Source organism: Columba livia, chromosome 2 (assembly GCF_036013475.1).
Source record: "Columba livia isolate bColLiv1 breed racing homer chromosome 2, bColLiv1.pat.W.v2, whole genome shotgun sequence".
In the NCBI taxonomy this organism is placed as follows: domain Eukaryota; kingdom Metazoa; phylum Chordata; class Aves; order Columbiformes; family Columbidae; genus Columba; species Columba livia.
The window spans coordinates 98,446,008-98,465,281 of NC_088603.1; the positions used below are offsets into that span (position 1 = coordinate 98,446,008).

At 39.6% G+C, this 19,274-nt stretch overlaps 1 protein-coding gene across 1 annotated transcript in view; it reads right to left on the reverse strand.

Annotated features, from left to right (window-relative positions):
- AHRR (aryl hydrocarbon receptor repressor) overlaps positions 1-19,274 on the reverse strand; it is a 93,808-nt gene that overhangs the window by 22,684 nt on the left and 51,850 nt on the right. The window contains exon 4 of the mRNA XM_065052938.1: positions 14,152-14,252. Within this exon, the coding sequence (XP_064909010.1) occupies positions 14,152-14,252 (101 nt within the window). The remainder of the gene's footprint in view (positions 1-14,151; positions 14,253-19,274) is intronic.

A 19,274-nucleotide genomic window follows, 5' to 3' on the forward strand; every position in this document is an offset into this window, starting at 1 on the left:
CCTGATTTTCATGACCCCAAACACATTAGATGCTCTGCCCTGCAGGCAGGAGAAGCAAAACCCACTTTGGTGCAACAACAACTTTTATGAAGCCACATGAAGCTATTGAGGATTAACACAAATTCCATGTGTTTAAACCCTATTTTAGCTGGGAAACCTGCTGCTTCAACTACAATGAGAAGAGATGAGCTGCACATGGAGTAAGACTTTATAACCAGTAAGTCCTACCCACGACTGCAAATTTTTCTGTTTTCTCAGTATTACCCTCAAGTGCAGTTCAGTGTGAAACCTGACATCTGTAGCACAGAAGACTCTGAATAGAGTCAGAGTTGGGCTGAGATTTATGTTTTTCTTACTTACTTACCACAGCTGGTGTAAATGAGAAGGGTGTTTGCTAGCACAGGTCTGGTACCCCAGAAGTGGGTAGCAGTGATTGCAAATGAGTAGGAAAAGACCTCTTCTGACTTTCTCAGATAAATCTCAGGTATCATATGCAACTCCATACTCAAGCCCTTTACTGTAACAATGCATAGCAATTTTTCCATTATTCTGGCCAAAATTGTAATGATTTGTAGGACTGAGTGGAAGAGAGAGACAGCTTCAGTCCATGAGAATTAACAAAAACTATTCCCAGCTTTTTTCTTCAAAGTTATCAGGTCTCACATTAAACAGGACAACAAAGTATTAAATGACTTCACTTATGCTTCTACACATTCTCAGTTACTGAAATGAAATTCCCAGTGATAGCTTTCTCTCATTGCCAGCAAACGGGAGGCTGCACTGCTGTGCTGTGTCAGAACCACAGCAGCCGTCTGCATGGGTAATTCATAACCTGGGGGGAGGAAAAGGGAAAGAGGACGCAGACCAGCCTCATATCCCTCCCTAATGTAAGCCCATGTCTGCCTGAAACACAGGGGGAAGAGCACAGACATGTAAAGGCAGCTCCCTCATTTCACTTTATTCCTTTCAGTAGAAATAATGGAAAACCTAAAATAGGGCTCTTGGATTTAGAGGGGGGAAATAACCGAACTCCATGGTTCAATGTCAATGTTATTTGCTTTGTGTACAACTGGTGTGTTTTAATCAACAAATTCCACTTGTATCCTATCACAATTTTTAGCAATTTGCGTATAGTTAAGCAGGTACACAGGGACACACTCATGCGTAGAAACACACATACAAATATTAGTGTGGACATTTAAACTTTTGCAACAAAAAACAACTGACTTTGAATCTGCAAAAAATCCACGGTTGCCAACTTCCATTTGGTAAACCATACGGATTCAATGACAGATGGAATTTCTAATCCAGGATAATAGTTGAAACATGTGAGACAGACTTAAGTATGTTTTGTGAACATTTGTTTGTTTGTGTTTGGCTTTTTAAAAACCCTTACATGAGTTTTCTACATTGTACTTTAAAAAAAAAAGAGCTTGGCACCAGACAGGGGCCTGTGTTCTTTCGAAAATACATGTACATCCAATTATGTACTCACGAAAAGCTGCACCTGCTACTGAAACAAAAAACAATTAATCTGTCAGTTCAAAGAATGTATGACATTATTCTGGTGCTCACAGTAGCTGTGAGATGAAAGTTATCAGTTCCTTCCATTAAGAAGTTTTCGAAACATTATTAGTCAAGAGGTTCTCTTTGGGAATGAAAGCAAATATTTTGAGGAAGATAGAACTTCCTTTGGCAAGATCCTTTATATATCCTGATTTTTTTTTTCTGGTCCCGTAGCAGAAAATCAGCCAGCAAATACTTCAAAGATATTTTGGTCAAGGTCATGGCATAGTAAAAATAAGGAGGGGAAAAAAAAAGAGAGAGAGAGAGAACAAGTTCCAAGCCACATTTCTCTTATTACTCTTCCTTGAAATAAAGGAAAATTCACTAGCATTAGGTCTCCAGAGACCATGTTACTATGGTTACTAAAGTACAACAGTCAAGGCCTGCAGCCATGCCTTGCTTTGAACAGATTTTCGAGTCACGCAACTTGGGTACTAAATTTCCAGGGTCAGTTGGCTCGCAGTTTATCTGGAACAGCTTCATCTAATAGTGTATCGCTGGATTTTTGCATCCTATGTGGGATGGGGCCGTTTTCCGGTGATCTAAATAAGTAGCTATTTAAAAACTCTGGAAATGATATATTCATTTTTGTCTTATGAATATTAGGATGAAAATGCAGACAGTTAATGTGTCTTCTGTCTTTAACTGTATTGTTTAAGAATCAGTATTTCTTCCACTAGTGTTTTTAGGACTCATAATTGCCCTTCTCAAAAATCCCTCTAGAAACCCTGAGGTTCTCTCTATAAACCAAAAAAAAAATAATTTAAAAAAATGAGACTCTTACAGAACCCTGAAATAAAACCCCACATAAAAGACTATTCAGAAATAACATATCTGGTGACATCAGAATATGGCCTTTGCTCGACAAGTACAGTATCTCTTAGCCCTCCGGACTCTTATGCATTTCTCTGGTATCTACAAAGCAACTTCAAAAGGAATATTTCTGTGAGTAAGCACTATTCCGTGCGAAGGGGGAGTGGCAGGATTGTTTTTAGCATTCAGTTTTGATCAAAGGCTTGCGTGCACTGCTTAGTTTTCAGGCAAAAGAAACAAAACAGAAGATGAATTCCCATCATTTGAGCCAGGGGAGGAAGTAAATCCTACAGGCTGAAGCCTACAGCCATTGGTTTATATGGGAAGCTTTTCAGTGGGAAAGTGTCAGATCTAATTGATTTGTTTTCATATACAGCAGAAATGTTGCTTTTCAAATACAAAGAAATACATACATGTGATTGTTATGCCCCTTCCACTCTTCTTGTTTTCACAGATAAAATGAAATTCACGTTCCTGCCTATGTCCTTGAGCCTGGATATCACTTCACGTTCCTTAGAGACAGTATGGAAATTCAGCATCTAGTGCTGTGCTACCCAGAGCAGAACCTGGCAACATTTTCAAAGATCGTTCACATTCCCAGAAGAATTTGAGCCCTGGCACTCCCATTTACTGTCAGAGGGAACAGCTGTGCCATCTGAAAGACACAGACAATTGTGAACCATTCAGCTGGTGAAGTTTCTCGTTATTCCATTTTTCAGTGTCCCATCACTTCCACCAGGGAATGAGGGCAACTTTGGAGATGCTTGTTTATATACGTGTCTTCAGTCTAACGAGGGAGCTGGAATGCTGTGGCTCGTCAAGAGACAGCAGACAAAATTGGCCTCTTGGAAATCAGTTAGGAAAATGTAAGTCATTGGTCTCTGGTAATTGTGAGCTATAAACTTTCAAGAAAACATAGTAGTTCCCTAGAGGGTGAGATTGTAATGTGTGCACACATGTAAACGCACTTTAAACCACAGCAATGTTGTTTTTTGTTTGCTTGATATGTAATAAGTATTGGACACAACCAATAACTTTGCCTTTAAAGTTGTTTTAATTGCATTATGTGAAACTGTAAATGTAGGGTTTTTCCCTTATTCTTTCCCTCCAAGCTAAGCTTTTGCAAGAAAACTTGCTTAGTCTGTGTCAAGACCTTGGGGCTGGGCCTCTCTTCTTTACCATATGCATGAACCCACCCCAACTGGATCCCATTGTTTTCACAAGTACTGAACACTGGAAATGAGAATACAGACCATGCATCCAGAGTGGAGTAGTGTGAGTGACTGATAGCTTAAACATTGGTTAGGGAAGGTTTTGTGGCTGCAAAATTCACGGGTGACATGAAACACCTCATTACAAATTTGTTACATGGCATGTTTTTTCAGATCAAATTATTAACATCCACAATGCTTGGTATTGATGGCAAGTTTTGGTGGATTGTTTCATGTCTAATTGTAAAAAATCCATTACTCTCTTCTTTGCATTACCAACTAGGATTTTGTGAGTATACACATATTACCTGAGATTAATAGACATAATACAAGTGCTGGAGACTATTCATAGTAATCTAAAGAAGAAGAATATTCAAAACATTAATCCTAAAATTGTCAGAAACCCCTCCATACACATTTTATTAACTAATACATAGACATTTGTGTCATGATTACTGGATATGCTTGTGAGTACTTGGATGAGTAACATGTCGTTTACCTTAGCGATTACCATGAAAGGACACTGACATAATCTTGTATAACTTTTCCTTTAGCCTCCTCTTTAATCATGATGTTGAATTTAAAATTGTGCTGTACCGGTAATAGAACCATACTGTCAATGCTCTTTCACAAATACTATGCCCTGGACTACATTTGGAAATAGAAACCGTCTTTATATTGATTTATGCAATTTCTCATTTCACTTCCTCAAAGGCAGATGTTGTATTCACAGATGGAAGCAAAGCTGGGGCAATATCGTATCTTCAGTGCAAGTTCAGCCCTTCATTCTTTCGGAGTTCTGCAGCTGCTCTGGGCTTTTCAGTCTTCTCTTCAACAATTTCAATATAGAAAATGAGAGCCTGATTAATTCCATTTAAGAAGACTCAAAATGAAGCATTAATTGCTCACTAATCTGCACTTGTAATAATAAATTTAGTTAGGTAGCCTTTGCAATAAGAAGTGTAACAAGATTACCCATTATCTTCCACAGAAACAACTTACTGAAAAGAATCTCAAGTAATATTTATCCAACATGTTGGACAATTGGACATATATAAGTACCAAATGTCTGGATTTTTTTTTTTAGTGTTATTTACATGTAAGTGCGTCAAGTCCTGAAGAGAAGAAGTTATCATAGTATTCCAACCACAGCTGACTTCTGTTTGTGCTTGCAAACAGTTAATGAGCAGGAATGGCAGTCATCTCTTGCTGTAAGGAATCAAAACCTAAAAGACACAGTCTTGCAGCCTATATACTGTAAACAGAATGTGATGTCCTAATTTCACGGCACTATTTTTCTGTCTATTTAGCACTATATATCAGTTTTTCTTCTGTAGAATTATTTCAGGGATAAGAGCAAAACAATCTGTACTTCACATTCTGCTCAATAATATATACTAAACCAGCTTTTTTCAACACCATTTCAGGTCACTGGGGGTTTCAGAGAGTGTGGCATTCCTGAATTCAACTCTGGGAACTGTCTTACTGTGCCAGTTATCCTCTTGCACATGTTTTGTATTCTGTATAAAACACATGCTGTCCCACACTGGCAGCAGGTGTGAATTCTGCTGTCAATGTGTCACACTGACCCTGAGAGGCAAGCAATACTTCCTCTCATCTAGATATCAAGTGGATGACAATGGATTGTCTGGAAAGAGGTAAGGATGGAAAGTTAGAGACAACTCCTCTAACCTGCAGCAACAACTGCAGAAAGCTGAGTTACAGGCTAGATGAACCCTTCCCCAAGGCTCTTCTGCAAGCCCCTGCATTCAGTTTGAGCAGACATTTGTCGTCATATTGCTAAAATAAGCCCAGTCTCAGTTAATGGAGAATTCTGGGAGAACTGCAGTACTGGGAGGAAGGGAGAAGGTGCAAAACACGTTGGTGAAAATGCCTGCTGTTTGTCATCTTCTGCTTTTGCAGCTAGGAATTCCTGGAAGATCTGCAGCTACAATGGGATGCAAAAACTCTCATTTTTCTTTTTTTTACTCATAAGTTGTCATGGACAGTTAAAAATCAGAATGATGGTGATTTCTCTTGACGTTCTTGGGACAGGAACAGAACTATCTGAAGGGTGTCTATCTGTCCTGTCTCCAAATCAATACTATACCCTTGCTAATAGGAAACAGTACATTTAATGGTCAGCACCATGTTTTTTAATAACAGTTTTATTTTCAGTTCAAACCCATCAAATAGCATATTCAGGTTTTATTAACTGAGGTAGGCAAAAAGTAAAATTGAAATGTACTCAATATTTCTAGTAAAATATGTAAGTTTTTCTTTTGAAACCTTCATAACCACAAAACAAAATCACTGCTAACTTGCAAAAATTCTTGTCACTTGACCTTACTTAGAAGATAGAAAGGCCACAGTTCAATAGCTTTTCTGAGTTGAAAATGAGGAATATACTGGAAGCAGGTGTCAGCTGTAAATACAGGTTAGGTTACTAATTTATAATTTAGCTTCAGCCAGCTGAAAACCAGTTAAACCATGTAAGATTGCAATTATCTATCATAACAGACCGGCATTACTATTTCTTTTTTTCTTTTTTATTTTATTTACAATACATTACTTTGCCATCTTCAAAAACAGGACACTTCCTCAAAAGCAAATGCTCATGCAGAAATGTGTATGGAAGGAACGGTGTGTTATGATTGTCTTCATTACTTGAACACAAGAAATCCTGTTCTAGTAGCAGACTAAATCCCTGTCCATCTACATGATGCAGTGCTCACATACAGATATTGAACCTACTGATTGGGGAGAACGGCTGCCAAGGGTTATCTCTGAGGTCAGTAAGAGAAAGAAATAAAAAACAAAACTAACGGAGCTGAAACGGGAGAATATGTTTTGTTGGGGAGGAAGTCACGTGGCTGCTGGACCGTCTCCAGAGGCACCAAAATAGCCAGAGCAGAAACAGAGGAAGGGGCTGTGAAAAGTGATCTCGGGTGGAGCCGGCTGCCATGAACGGGCTGGAGAGAGCACCAGCGAGCTTCAATTCGGATTCACATGTGGTCTGCACCCAAAGTTTGTTGCTTCTTTACCTTAACACCACAGATGGACAGCTGCTCCATTCACTACTACACCGAAAATTTCTCAGCTCGGCATCCCCGTACGACAGCAGGTTTGCTTCTGCCCCACCAAATGGAAGCCAACTTTTCTGATGCCAGCGCAAACCAGAGAGGATGTGAACTGTCCCTCCTCGCTGCACCTGGCTCCCCTTTCTCTATCACATTAACATAAGCTGCTTGTCCTGATTTTCTGATCTGCTCACAGCTTGCTCGCCTCCCAATTATGATCTGTCATTTCATGTTGGAGAAGCTAAGTACTAACTCCCATTAGTCCAACACATTACCCTCACCCATATGCAAGGTTTGAAAACAAGCACTTGATGGTGTTCCCCATTTTGCTAAAAGGCTCCACTCAACTCTCTGCAGGGATACTTGATTTATCTCCTTCAAATCCCTCCTTAGAACTCTTGCAAAAGTCCTGGCAAAGGTCAAGCTGCTCATACACTGTGAGTATCGGCAATCGTGGCTACAATTTTTTTCATTATTTCTGCGTGCTCTCTTGCCCATTGAAATGCGTTTTTCTTCACTTGTCCCCCTGAAGGGAGAAGATCACAGCTTTTTCTTTTACTCTGCCTCCTTGTCAAACTGGAGGATGCCACTGCCTTGTACTTCAGATACCTCAGTGCTGTGGCAGCATCGCAATTGCTATAGTTGTAACAGTAGCACCAAGGACTGGAGCAGAGAGCAAATGGTATTTGGAGGTCACGGGCTTTTCTGTCCACATTTGTTTGAGAGCGAAAAAAAAAAGAGGGGCGGGGTGGGAAAAAGGAATAAGTGACAACATTATGTGTTTATAGGGCAACAGAAAGGATATTTTTTGCACAAAGTTGTGGCCATGCCAAATTTCAAGTCTGGATTTTAGAAATATGCCTACTTGAAAAGAAAAAAAAAAAAAAAGGGATGGGGGCCTCTGAAATGTTCCTTTGTGTTTTGCCTATGCCTGGCAAGAAGAAAGTGAATGTATGCATGTGATAGAATGGCAAGTTACTCCTGACCCCATTTATGGCTCTTTTTTTTTCCATGGGTGAATTATCTGTAAATCACCCCAAGTGACTAATGTCAGCTTAAATCATGTCATCTGAATTACTGGGAAAAGGTTCCTGTCTGAAAACAACAAACAAACAAACAAAAAAGGCAAAAGGGTTGTTTGAGTAACTTTTAAAAGTTGTATTAACAGAAAAAGAAAAAGCACTGAGACTATGAGCTCTTTATAAGGACTGCCTATTTTGATGGCCCCATTTTAAACCAGTAGATTAAAAGGTAAAGCATGGTATCAAAATCTAACAGGATTTACTTTAGAGGTACTTTGCTAAGAGAGACAGCACTGTTGGAAGGTGAAAAGGAATTCAAGACCAGAATAAATCAAAAAGTGCCTCCCTACTAGTTTTTGATTTCTGTAGTCCAGCCTTGGTCATAGCCCTGTATAAAAGCCATGCACTTTGCCTGACTCCCAATTTACTTTTCAAAGTTTAAATTTAAAAAATAACAGGAAGAGTAAAATCTCTTGCTCTCTGACTAAAGTTTAAACTGGAGTGTATTTTTCAAGCGCACGGTTTTATCAAGTACTGATTACATAAATCAGTTTGGAAGAAGGAAGTGGAATTACACTAACAAGTTTAAAAAAATTACAGGAAACCAAGTGGGAAAAGGGTTTCCTATGTTATTTCCTTATGCAAAGTGAAGAACAGTACCAATAGGATGTTTTCTAATGTATCATTTTCCAATTCCCTTGGAATGAAACTTGAACTCTGATTCAAGCTGTTAGTAGAGGACACCTGAAAATACCTTTCAATGCCAAAATGTGCAGATACACCTCTCTCTTCAAAGTAACTCCCAGAAAGCTTATTATTTGCAGCTACTTTTAAGGTAATGACATAATGTTAAATAGCATGCTTCAAGCTTGCATTGTATGAAGTCCTGAATCCTTTACTTAGAAAGTCTGACTTTCATTGTTTTTGATTAAGAAGACTTGGGCTTTATTTGGTATTAAAGCTAATGAAAAATGTCTTGCTGACTTCAGTGGGAACTACTAAGCAGATCCAAAGCTTCCTATTCACAATAATGCCCAAATCTGTGAGATGGACTTAAGAAATAATATATAAAGAACTTTTCTGCGAGAAAAAGTGCCTATACCTGATTATGCCATCACTTTGCACCAACAGTCAATTTAAAGCACAAATGCTGGTTCAGTAGCTACATACCTGAATTGCCTCACTAGTCATGTTACAACTCAAATCAGCAAAATCCATCTGCTAAATGGTAGAATAAAGGCATGCCTACAAAACACAGAAGCTCAGTTTGAAAAATCCAGCTTTAGATGATTAAGTGGTTAATGTGATGAAGCTAAGATTATTGATACCGGTAGAGAATAATAAGGGCAGCACCACCAAAACTAGCTTTTGCTGTTTTTCTCCACTTCTGAAGACAGACATGATTTTGAAGAAGTTATTTCTTTTTTTTATTTTTTTCTTTTTTTCTTTTTTTTAAATAAAAGACCATATGTCTGTGATTTTGAGATATTTTTAAGATGCCAGACATCTGACAGCCTTCGCCTAAAATTTTAAATAACTAAGTTGTAATTGTAGTACTCTTTAGGAAGGGTGGAGAATAAGACATTTGCCATAGATTAACATATAAAATGTCAATAATTTGCTTTTTCTGCCCTTGATGAAAGCTAAGTGGTCTATCCAGTGTTTGGCCAGAAGAAACAAAGTCTCCTTGACACGCACAAGAAGATTCCAAAGCATTCAGCAGGCTGCTGCTAAGCATACACACTGAATGCACAGGTCTCCTGGGCATAGTCTCCTGACAGGCTAAAATGAATGAAGATTGCTGTAGTTACCACCAGATGCTCCAGAAGGGTGGGGTGGGCTGCAGAACCAGGAAGGTGCAGATGTTCTCACTGACAGAGCAGGTGGTTTCAGCTTCTGAGCAATGTTTTCGAGGTTTTTGTAAGGGAGCCTGGAGTCTCTTTGAAGTACACAGAGAAAAAAGGCTATGAGCTTTTTTTTTCAGGTTGAGCCTGCAGCCACCCCTCTGTTTTGTATGTAATTCAAAGTATGCCTGAAAGGCCCTTGCATTTCTTGCTCTCCTGCACGTGTTTTATAATGAAATAGCAACAAAATCCAATACCTTTCTATTCAACCATATGTCCTTTTTGGTTTTAGTGGGGAAAAAGATAACTCAGGCATGCATAGCTAACTACCTCTGCTCAGGAAGAGTAGATGTACAGTATCACTGAATAAGAAATACCAGGATAGTATGATGACTGGCTTCTTCAGTGCAGCCATGAAGTAAAGCATGAGACAAAACCATGGAAATGTGATTCTTGTGCACTGAAGCCTGAAGGGTACAGGACAAATGTAGAAATCTGCCTGTGAACTGCGCAAAAGGGTGGCCTGGAACATTCTGAAAATAACATGTACCTTCCCTGACAGAGCATGAGCTGCCTGTGAGCACAGAAATGACAAAAGAGGCCAGGTCTGGCCTTTATCAGTATTCATCGGCGAGATGGGGCGTGACAGAGTCAAGCAGCCTTACTCCATTAGCATCTGTTTGGGAGCTGCCTGGATCATCCAGATTTCTTTTTAATTTTTGTGACATTTTGGATATAAAACACTATTTTCACACCTGAAAAGACTTATTTCCAGTACACGTGGAGACAGAGGTATCATAAACCTTATGCTGCAGCCTACAACAGCAGAATAAAAGACCAACAGACGTAATAAAGAAGGAAAGAAAGACCATCAAGACATCTCCTTCAGCAGCAAGTGTTGAGACAGAAATTTGTACATCCATGATTCTTCCAGAACAAGCAGAAAAACTGCAGGAGCAACTATGAGGTGGTCAATAAAGTCCACGTGATAATTTTAGGAGTGTGCTGCTTAGTATATGGGTGATGATTACGCAAGAAGCAGTGTCAGTGGTGATGATGGGGCCATGGCCTGACTGCATGTCTTTGAGAAAACAAATCCACACAGGGCCTCCCCCTCAACCACAGACATTTAGTTCACAGTATCACAGTATGTTTGGGATTGGAAGCGACCTCAAAAGGTCATCTAGTCCAATCCCCCTGCTGGAGCAGGAACGCCTAGGTGAGGTCACACAGGAACATGTCCAGGCGGGTTTTGAATGTCTCCAGAGAAGGAGACTCCACAGTTCTTCCAATAGGATAGTGTAACACGTGAAAATTACACATGCATTTGAGATGAGGAATTACCTGCACAGCAGTGTAGACTGTGAGACTAGACTTGAGATTGTGAGTGCAACATAACTGAGGGGAAGAGCAGGAGGTGGCCAACAGCCGTGAGATTATTATTGCGATCAAGGCTATTGCCTAGATACCCGCCAGTGATTCATTCTTATTTTTCCAGCTCACCATTTTATTGTGTTTCTCCACCCCATCACCCCATAAATTCTGCTGGGATTTATTAACTGCCAATACAATTTATTTTCCCACTTTTCTGGTTACGGGTTTGGCCCACTGTTCTTTAAGTATGAAGTAACAAGCTTCAGAAACTGGATGTGACCCTTCTCTGCCAGAAGGCATGTGGCACAATGCTTCCAATACCACCTGTCTTGGAAAACATTTTGAAAGTGCAAAGTTAAAAATCATTAGTGCAGCAAACAGTTGGAGTCTGAAGTCTCCAAGAAAAGCAAAGTTTGCAAGAATGGGGTATACTGAAAAAGCCTGTTAATAACGTTGGACTTTGGTTCTTAGGGCTTTGTCTGTCTTCCCTCCAAAGGGAAACAAAGATGGCAAGAAAGGCTCTCTTATCCAGAAGTGATCTTAAAACACTGGAAGAAATTATTTATCTAGATACCTACTGTGCTCCACTAAAAAGTCTTTGATAAACTGGTATCATTGTTTATTCTATGATTGCTGATGAAAGTTATTTGATTATAGCCGTAAAAAATATCTATAAACTCTTAAATATAAAACACATGTTGTGGCAGAGGGCTTTAAAAATAAAAACATTTTAAACATACTTTCAAGACAGACTAATTCCATTGTTTTCTTTGAAGCTGAAAGGGGAAGTACTGCATTGTTCCAAGAATCTAGAGTTCCAGATACATTATTTACCAGTAATTAGGGTTCTTGTTTTTTCGTATTTCTAGCTATACATAGAGCACAGTGCTCATACCAACTAAGAAAAAAAATGCAATGATCCCTGGTTTTCCATTAACATTGCAGCCAGGGACAGTATTATTCACACATATTTTGGTGATTCAGATTATTCTGGTTTGTATTATAAAAGGACGTGGGAGAAGTTGCACAGTGCAAGGTGGTATCGTGAGAAGGAAAGCAGCTTTTGACAGGTAAACAATATCTTTTGAGAACCAATAAAGTGGACAGATTCACAAGTCGATATACAAAGAGCGGCAACCACCAGCAAGATTGTTTGCTTCTCCTTGGAAGGAATCACAAATTTGTCTCTTTAGTTAAAACCCCACATTCTCTAATAACCAACATGGTGAATTTGGTTGAACAACAAAAAAAACCCCACTTTTCTTCACATGCACTGGCCACTGAATGAGCATCTGCGCCAAACTCAGTGCCCATGGAACATTCCCAGACCAGCCTAACAAAAATTCACCCTCTTATTCTAGGTCAGGCATGCCCATAAATGAAGTCTGGTGAATACATTCATATTAACATGCAATTAATCATCTAGTTAATGATACACATTAAATATGATCCAGGATAAAATCTCTTTCATATATTCAAAATGGTTCTCTCCATGCGCTCGTAGCAGTAGGGCTACTCTTTGAAGATCATTAATGATTATAACTTGTGGACAAGTAATATACACCAAACAAAACAAAGACTGAAGTTAGGAAACCCTCATTAAAAATTAGATCATCACCATATTTATAATATATTGTACACCCTGTACTCCTTATTCACTGAGAATGGAAATGATTGCAAATAATACCTGACAGCCAAACATCTCATTTTTGCACTAGCAATAACTAATGTCGTTAGTTGAACCCCAGCCACCAACAAGGACCACGCAGCTGCTTGCTCACCCCTCCCAGTGGGACAGGGAAAGACTGGAAAGAAGGGAAAGGTAAAAAAAGTCTTGGGTTGAGATAAGAATAGTTTAATAGGAAAAAAAAAATGGAAGGGAAAATAATAATTATAACAACAATAATAATAATAGAATATGCAAAACAAGTGATGCAAGTGATGCACAATGCAATTGCTCACCACTCACGCACCAATAGCCTGTCAGTTCCTGAGCAGCAGTATTTGCCCTCAAGCCAACTCCAGTTTATATACTGAGCATGACGTGACATGGTACTCAATACCCGTTTGGCCAGCCTGGATCAGCTGTCCTGGTTGTAGACCCTCCCAGCTTCTTGTGCACCTGCAGCCTTCTTGCTGAAAAGTCCTTGACTTGGTACAAATATTGTTTGGCAACAACCAAAACATCAGTGCGTTATCAACATTCTTCGCCGGCTGAATCCAAAACACAGCACTATACCAGCTACTAGGAAGAAAATTAACTCTGTCCCAGATGAAACCAGGACACTAATCAGATGCCTCTGTGTTATTCGCTTTGAAATACAGAATTAAAATCTTCTAAAGTATTAAGAGGAAGGAAAGCAGGGTGGCAGTTTCCATTCCATAGACTTGAATGAGTTATGATTTAGATTCCATGATAAAAAGTCTTTTTTTTTTTTTTTAATAGTATACAGCATTTCTTTGCTGGAGACTACTATTTCATTTACATTTACTCGTATCTCAGAGCTGTCATTAAAACACAATTTTTAAACCATGAATATTATCCTATCCAAAACAACTATGCATATGTAGTCTTCATCACACAGGAATTTCCAAGGACCTCAGTGTACAAAAGGCATTATTACATCATGTGCTTGAAATGCAGATGTATCTGGGATGGACTGTTGTGCTCTAGCTGGTTCAGTAGTTCACAACAGTATTAATTCTTCATCCAGATTAATGGATCCAATTCTCAATAACAGTATGGCCCCTTTATGCTGCTCTGCCAGCATAAAGTCATCCTAAAGGGGATAAAAATACATAGAAGGAAAAACTTCTGCACACACAGCTTCCCTCAGAGCACAGATCTGAGGAAGTAGGATAAATCAAAATAGCCCAGAATAATCTTAACGCAGATCAGAAACCAGACAAGGTCCTGTTGGCACCCTCAGAATATGGGCCAAGTAAAATAAACCTCTGCTATCACTCCAGGTGAAAAGGAACTGTGAACTGACTCACTGGAGTTCACAGGTAATTTCAAGGATGTGGGGGTGCAAGGTACGGTACAAATTCCCAAGCAGAGGCTGAGCGGGGCTATCACAACTGTCAGTTTTGCTCTTGCAAGAAGCTCTCACAAGTGTGATTCTTGAATGATTCACACCAAGACTGGTCATTTGTTCAAAGTTGTCACAAGCCATCAACCTGAATATATGATCAAACCAAAGAAATTCGAGCCAGAAAAAGATAGCGTTTTTTCACTCACTTCTAGTAGAAGTCCACCTTCTTGTACAGCAGTGTTGTTAGATGCATTGTCTTCTTTTATTATTTGGCCAACTTGCTTCTTAAAGTGCTTTTCTTGAATGGCTGTTGGAAAGAGTTATTATCAATTTAGAAATGGTAATGATAAGGGCCGCTAGACTAAAATTTATATTTAGGCACTTAACATGCATTGATTTAATTGGTAGTTACTGTCTTTGTGGTCTGGATCTCAGTTACTGACAACTTTCTTTTGCTGTGAGGGAGATAGATACATATTTGGCCGTCCAGATGTTTTTTATATGAAATATCTATCACAGTTTTTATTGAACATATTTTTTCCATTAGTGTACTCTACATGAAGCAAAAACCAAAACCCACAGGAAAGAAATAAAAGAAAGTTAGCAAGTTGTTTTGTTTATAAAAATATGTATTGTTTTGTTTATAAAAATATGTATTATGACAATGTAAAGAAATGCTTATGTTGCTCAGAGGACAAGCATCTGAAATAAGTTTCTTATTTTCAGTGCTGACCTTCTTGGCATCAGATTATTTTCATCTCACTTTACCCTATTCACTTCTATGAGTCTGAGCCTGATTGTAAGATTAAAGGGAATGTTCTTAAACTGTTTCGTTTTTAAAGAGAGGTTTAAAGTTTGTTTTTACTCATGAAATTCCTGAAAATCTCTCACTATAGATTAAAATTGCATATATTTTTCCTAATAATAATAAAAACCTTTGTATGAGTCAAAATTGGTGTTCTTCCTGCACATAGATTATCATTGTTTGATCTGAAATATCTTTGAATAGTCAGATTGAAGTATTTATATATCCCAGAGAAAAATCCCTGAAAAATAGACCTACTTCTGGGGACAATAGAAGGATTTCTGGGAAGGCTGACATCACTTGATTCATTGGGCTTCTTCATCACCTAGGGGGTACTACAGAAACCTCTCTATACCATTTGGTCAGTAACAGTTAAGGAGTCAGCTTTACCCTTACTGCCCCATCCCAGAGATGGGTCACATGAAAATCCTGGTATGAAACAGAGATTCAGTTTTCTGTTTGCTCGCCTTCTCATGGAGAGAATGAGAGAGCAGAGCATACCAGTGAGATTAGCTGGGACATTTGATACACATTGTCCCTTCCAGCTAAAGGAGAGCTGGAGCAGCCACAGCCAGAGATAGTTAATAATACAAAAAATAAAAAAAAAAAAAGGAGGTTTAAACAGTCAGGAATAGTTTATACCGAATCAGAATAAGAAGGGGAGACAGCCAGAAAGCCTCTAATGCTGCTGAGCTTGTTGCTAAAAGTCATGACAGTGGGATTTAAGTTTTTAGTAAGATATCAAATTAAGAAAAAGTGAATGGCTTGAATAACATTTGTTGCAAATGGCTGAGGATACGATCAAAATGGAGTCACTTCCTTTCCAAAGAGCTGCACAAGAGCCCCTTTTCAATCCAACAGCCTGGTGAGGGACTGTTGCAAGATATATTAGTGTCCTACAACAGATGATGGCAACGCAAAACCATATCGACTGAATATTCGTGATGGTTTTTAGCTTACATTGTAAATATTTGCCGGCAGTGATAATGTCGGTCATTACCCCAGAGCAATCATCTCAAATGTATAATTAGATGTAATAAATCCCTCCCCTGGGCATGGGAAAACACATCAGGAAAATCCCAAGCTGCCTAAAACAGATCCCTACTCATGTTTTCCAGCCAAAACAATTTTGTGATTTCAGACTTGAAAGCTAGGCTGCGATGAACAGGATATACAGATTTTTCAATCTGCATTTTCATTTTGGTATACTTTTTGAATTAACTGGAAAAGGTTGTGCTTTTTTTCCCCCGACTGACCAAGCCTGCTGCTACGGCTCTCCATAAGAACAGACATATGGACACTCATGACAATAATTTTTAAAAGCCTAGTCCCTATTCCAATAGCCTCTTCCAGAGTTTCCCCCCTCAGAAAAGATGTTTTTGTAATTACTGACATGGTGGTTTGCAGTTTTTGTGCAGGTTAAAGGGCAAACAGGGAGGGGTGAAAGGAAATGAAGGTTTATTTTTTTTTTTAATGCGTTCTCTTGGTGCTGTGAAAATTCCACCAGTTCTAACTTCATCGTTAGTGGAAAGTATTACTTTACCCGCCTGAGTGGGCCAGAGCTCCCTGCCTGTTTGTTAGCCTTCAGGCTCACACAAACACAGCAGCAGAAGCACAAGGGATGTTTGTTCCGCCGCTCGTCTGGCTACTATAAATTCCCTCTCCAAATGGAAAGTATTTTAATGTTATTTTGCCAGATAGAGTTACCCGTATGTTAGGCCACACACATCCGTTTCATAACATACCCTACTCACTGGCCTGGGCTGCAAGGAGACCCAGTGCACCGTCAAAGACGAACGACACCCTTTGTGTCAAGAAGCGGGAGATCCTCAGAGACAGGGATGTTTGTTCCTCGCACCTGAGGCAGCAGAGCCACTACTCAATGTTCAGTCTTGTTCTGCCTCCCTGTGCTGGAAATAACCTATTAATCCACCCAGGGCTTGGCTGATACTGCAGTGACAGCTCAGAGGAGATACTGCTGCTGGTGACAGCCTGTCATCTGGAAAAAGCAGAGCAAGAAAGGCAGAAGACCATGCAAATCCCCAAAATGGATGAGGAGGAGGAAAAGCAAGACATGACGGGGTGAGGAGTGGAAATTGCAAGATATTACCTGACTGGGCAGAAAAATAGGGAAAAGGAAACAGAGCAGCCTAACGATACTCCTGTCACCACCAAGAATCAAGTGGGAGAACTGGTGGAAAGTAAGTTTTGGTTATGACTCGTGGCTTAATAGTGAGGGCCCTGATGCCAAGAGAGCTGTGATCAGGCTTAGACAGTACACAAAATGGTGGCCCTCTGGAGCAAAGGTGACGCCTACAACAATGAAAACAAACGAAAGGCTGGAGAATGCAGGAGTACTGTCTCTAGTAGGCAGGGAGAAGCAAACTGGAAAGTTAAAAAATAACAAACAGCAAAGGATGACTCAGTGACCTGAGGGGAAAACCTCTGCCTGCTGGAGTTCCCATATATCAAGAAACTGATATTGCAGGCAGCCTGACGAATGCTGCTGGCTGTGGGGGAAAAAAGAAAAGGAAAATTTTAGCTTTATGGAGCCTTGGACTGCTTTCTATGGGAGAGGGAACTGTCAGCAATTCAGTGTAGGGTGCTCACCTACTAGGTTGCAAACTGGCAAAGAGATGGGAAGCAGGAACAGCAGAGACATTTTTCTGAGTGTAACTTATCCAGCCTGCACTTCCAGAACACAAAATAAAACAGAAGATGGAGCTGTTCTGCCAAAGAAGATGAATGAGCGTATTGATACCATAGGGTGATAAATACAACATATACAAGTACTAGGGCCGACAGTTTTGCAAGGTCATGCCATCTAGTGAGCATGGTGCAATCCCAGGCAAGATTAAAAGTCCACAAGTTTGGAAATGCTTGGTCCTACAGAAGGACAACGCTGTTGAAATACACAGGATGGGGGGAAGGGGGCAAGGAGGAGGAAGAAAAAGAGGGCAAAAAAGTTAAGAAAAATGGCCAATACGATTTCCTGAAGGAAAGGTCAAAGATCTGAGGACATTGTTCCAATTTCTGATCTAAAAGAAGTGAAAGGAGGGGAAATGGAAAAAATAATGTAGAGTTAGATTTAACAGCAAATTAATGTGAGGAAAAAAGTCCACAAAAGGGATGATGAATTTGGCTGAATGGAATATAGGACTGTCTCAAGCAATGCTGCTGAGCCCTTCACAGCTGCACTGTCTCTCCCCAGAACACTGTAAAAAGCTGAGATCTCTTGTGAGCCTCCAGTTCTGATACAAACATTGCTATCTAAATTTGCAAACCCCTTGGCTTGAAAATCAAATCTGGAACATTATAAAGAAGAGAAAAGCTGCCTGACACTTTAAAGTCTATAGAAGTATCATGAAACCAGCCATTCCCTTTCCCCCAGAAATAACAGAACATTTATTCATTGCAGAACACTCTTTAGTTCAGAGGGATGGAAATTTCAGGACTCTCATAAAACTATGCTATTTAAACCCATAGGATTACATTCCCCCAAGTGTTTCTGTACCTCTTCCTACACAGGCACAACCATCGTTCTTCAGAAAACAATCAGAAAAATTACCTGCTGAGCTAAGCTCTGTAATAAGCTAATGCATGGTCAAACTGTACCCCAAGCCATCCCAGGGTCCTCCTACTCCTCAGGTTACCTGCAACAAGCAACAGCACAGGAGGAAAATGGGTGGTGAAGGGATGCTGTTGCTTGCCTGGCTTCATTTGGGGTGTAAGAAGGGGACGGTACTGTCTTCTTCAGACTTGGTATGATGCAGGCATATCAGTTTCAAGCCTTTCTACAAGCAGTCCCAGTGAGACCATTTCTCTCTAGAGATGCCCAGGGGACAAATTGTTTCTTAAAATGGTCAGATGAAAATATCCCAATCTAGCTTGCAGGTTCAAAGACAATGCTTTATGAATACAACTATTACTTTTGGTGACTGTTAGTTGAAAGGAAGTGAAAACCAGGTCTTTCTTCCTGGATCTTTGAGCTGCAGGAAGAATCCGCTATGCGCGTTACCCTGAATGCTAAGAAAACAAAACAAAACAACTAGGAAACACTCCGTAGGAGCAATTCTGCTTAACAAACCTACAGCCATGAACTGAAATGGTCTATTTCCTCTTGCTGTGTTACAGACAACACTGAGTGACGATAAGGACAGCACTCATTAGATGCACACTGAAATTAAAAAATACTCAATGCAAAGGACAGTTATTATACATTGCGAACAATATAAAAGAAATGTTTGCACTCTGAAATGCTACAACATACAGGTTGCACAAACGCTTTGAGAAAGAAATGAGCACCAAAATGCGTCCTCTGAATAAAAGATGTGTGGTGCTCACTCTTGTTGTGGAGGCTACTGGAACACCAGATGAAATTATGCTAACAATAATGCAAAGTTTTTCTTCCCAACTTAGCGGTTTTCTCAGTCTGCTTCTTCTTAAGAGATGCTTTGAAATCTGACTGCCCTTTGAAGTTTCTTGAGTACAGCATGACATTTATTTAAGGTACAAACCGAACTG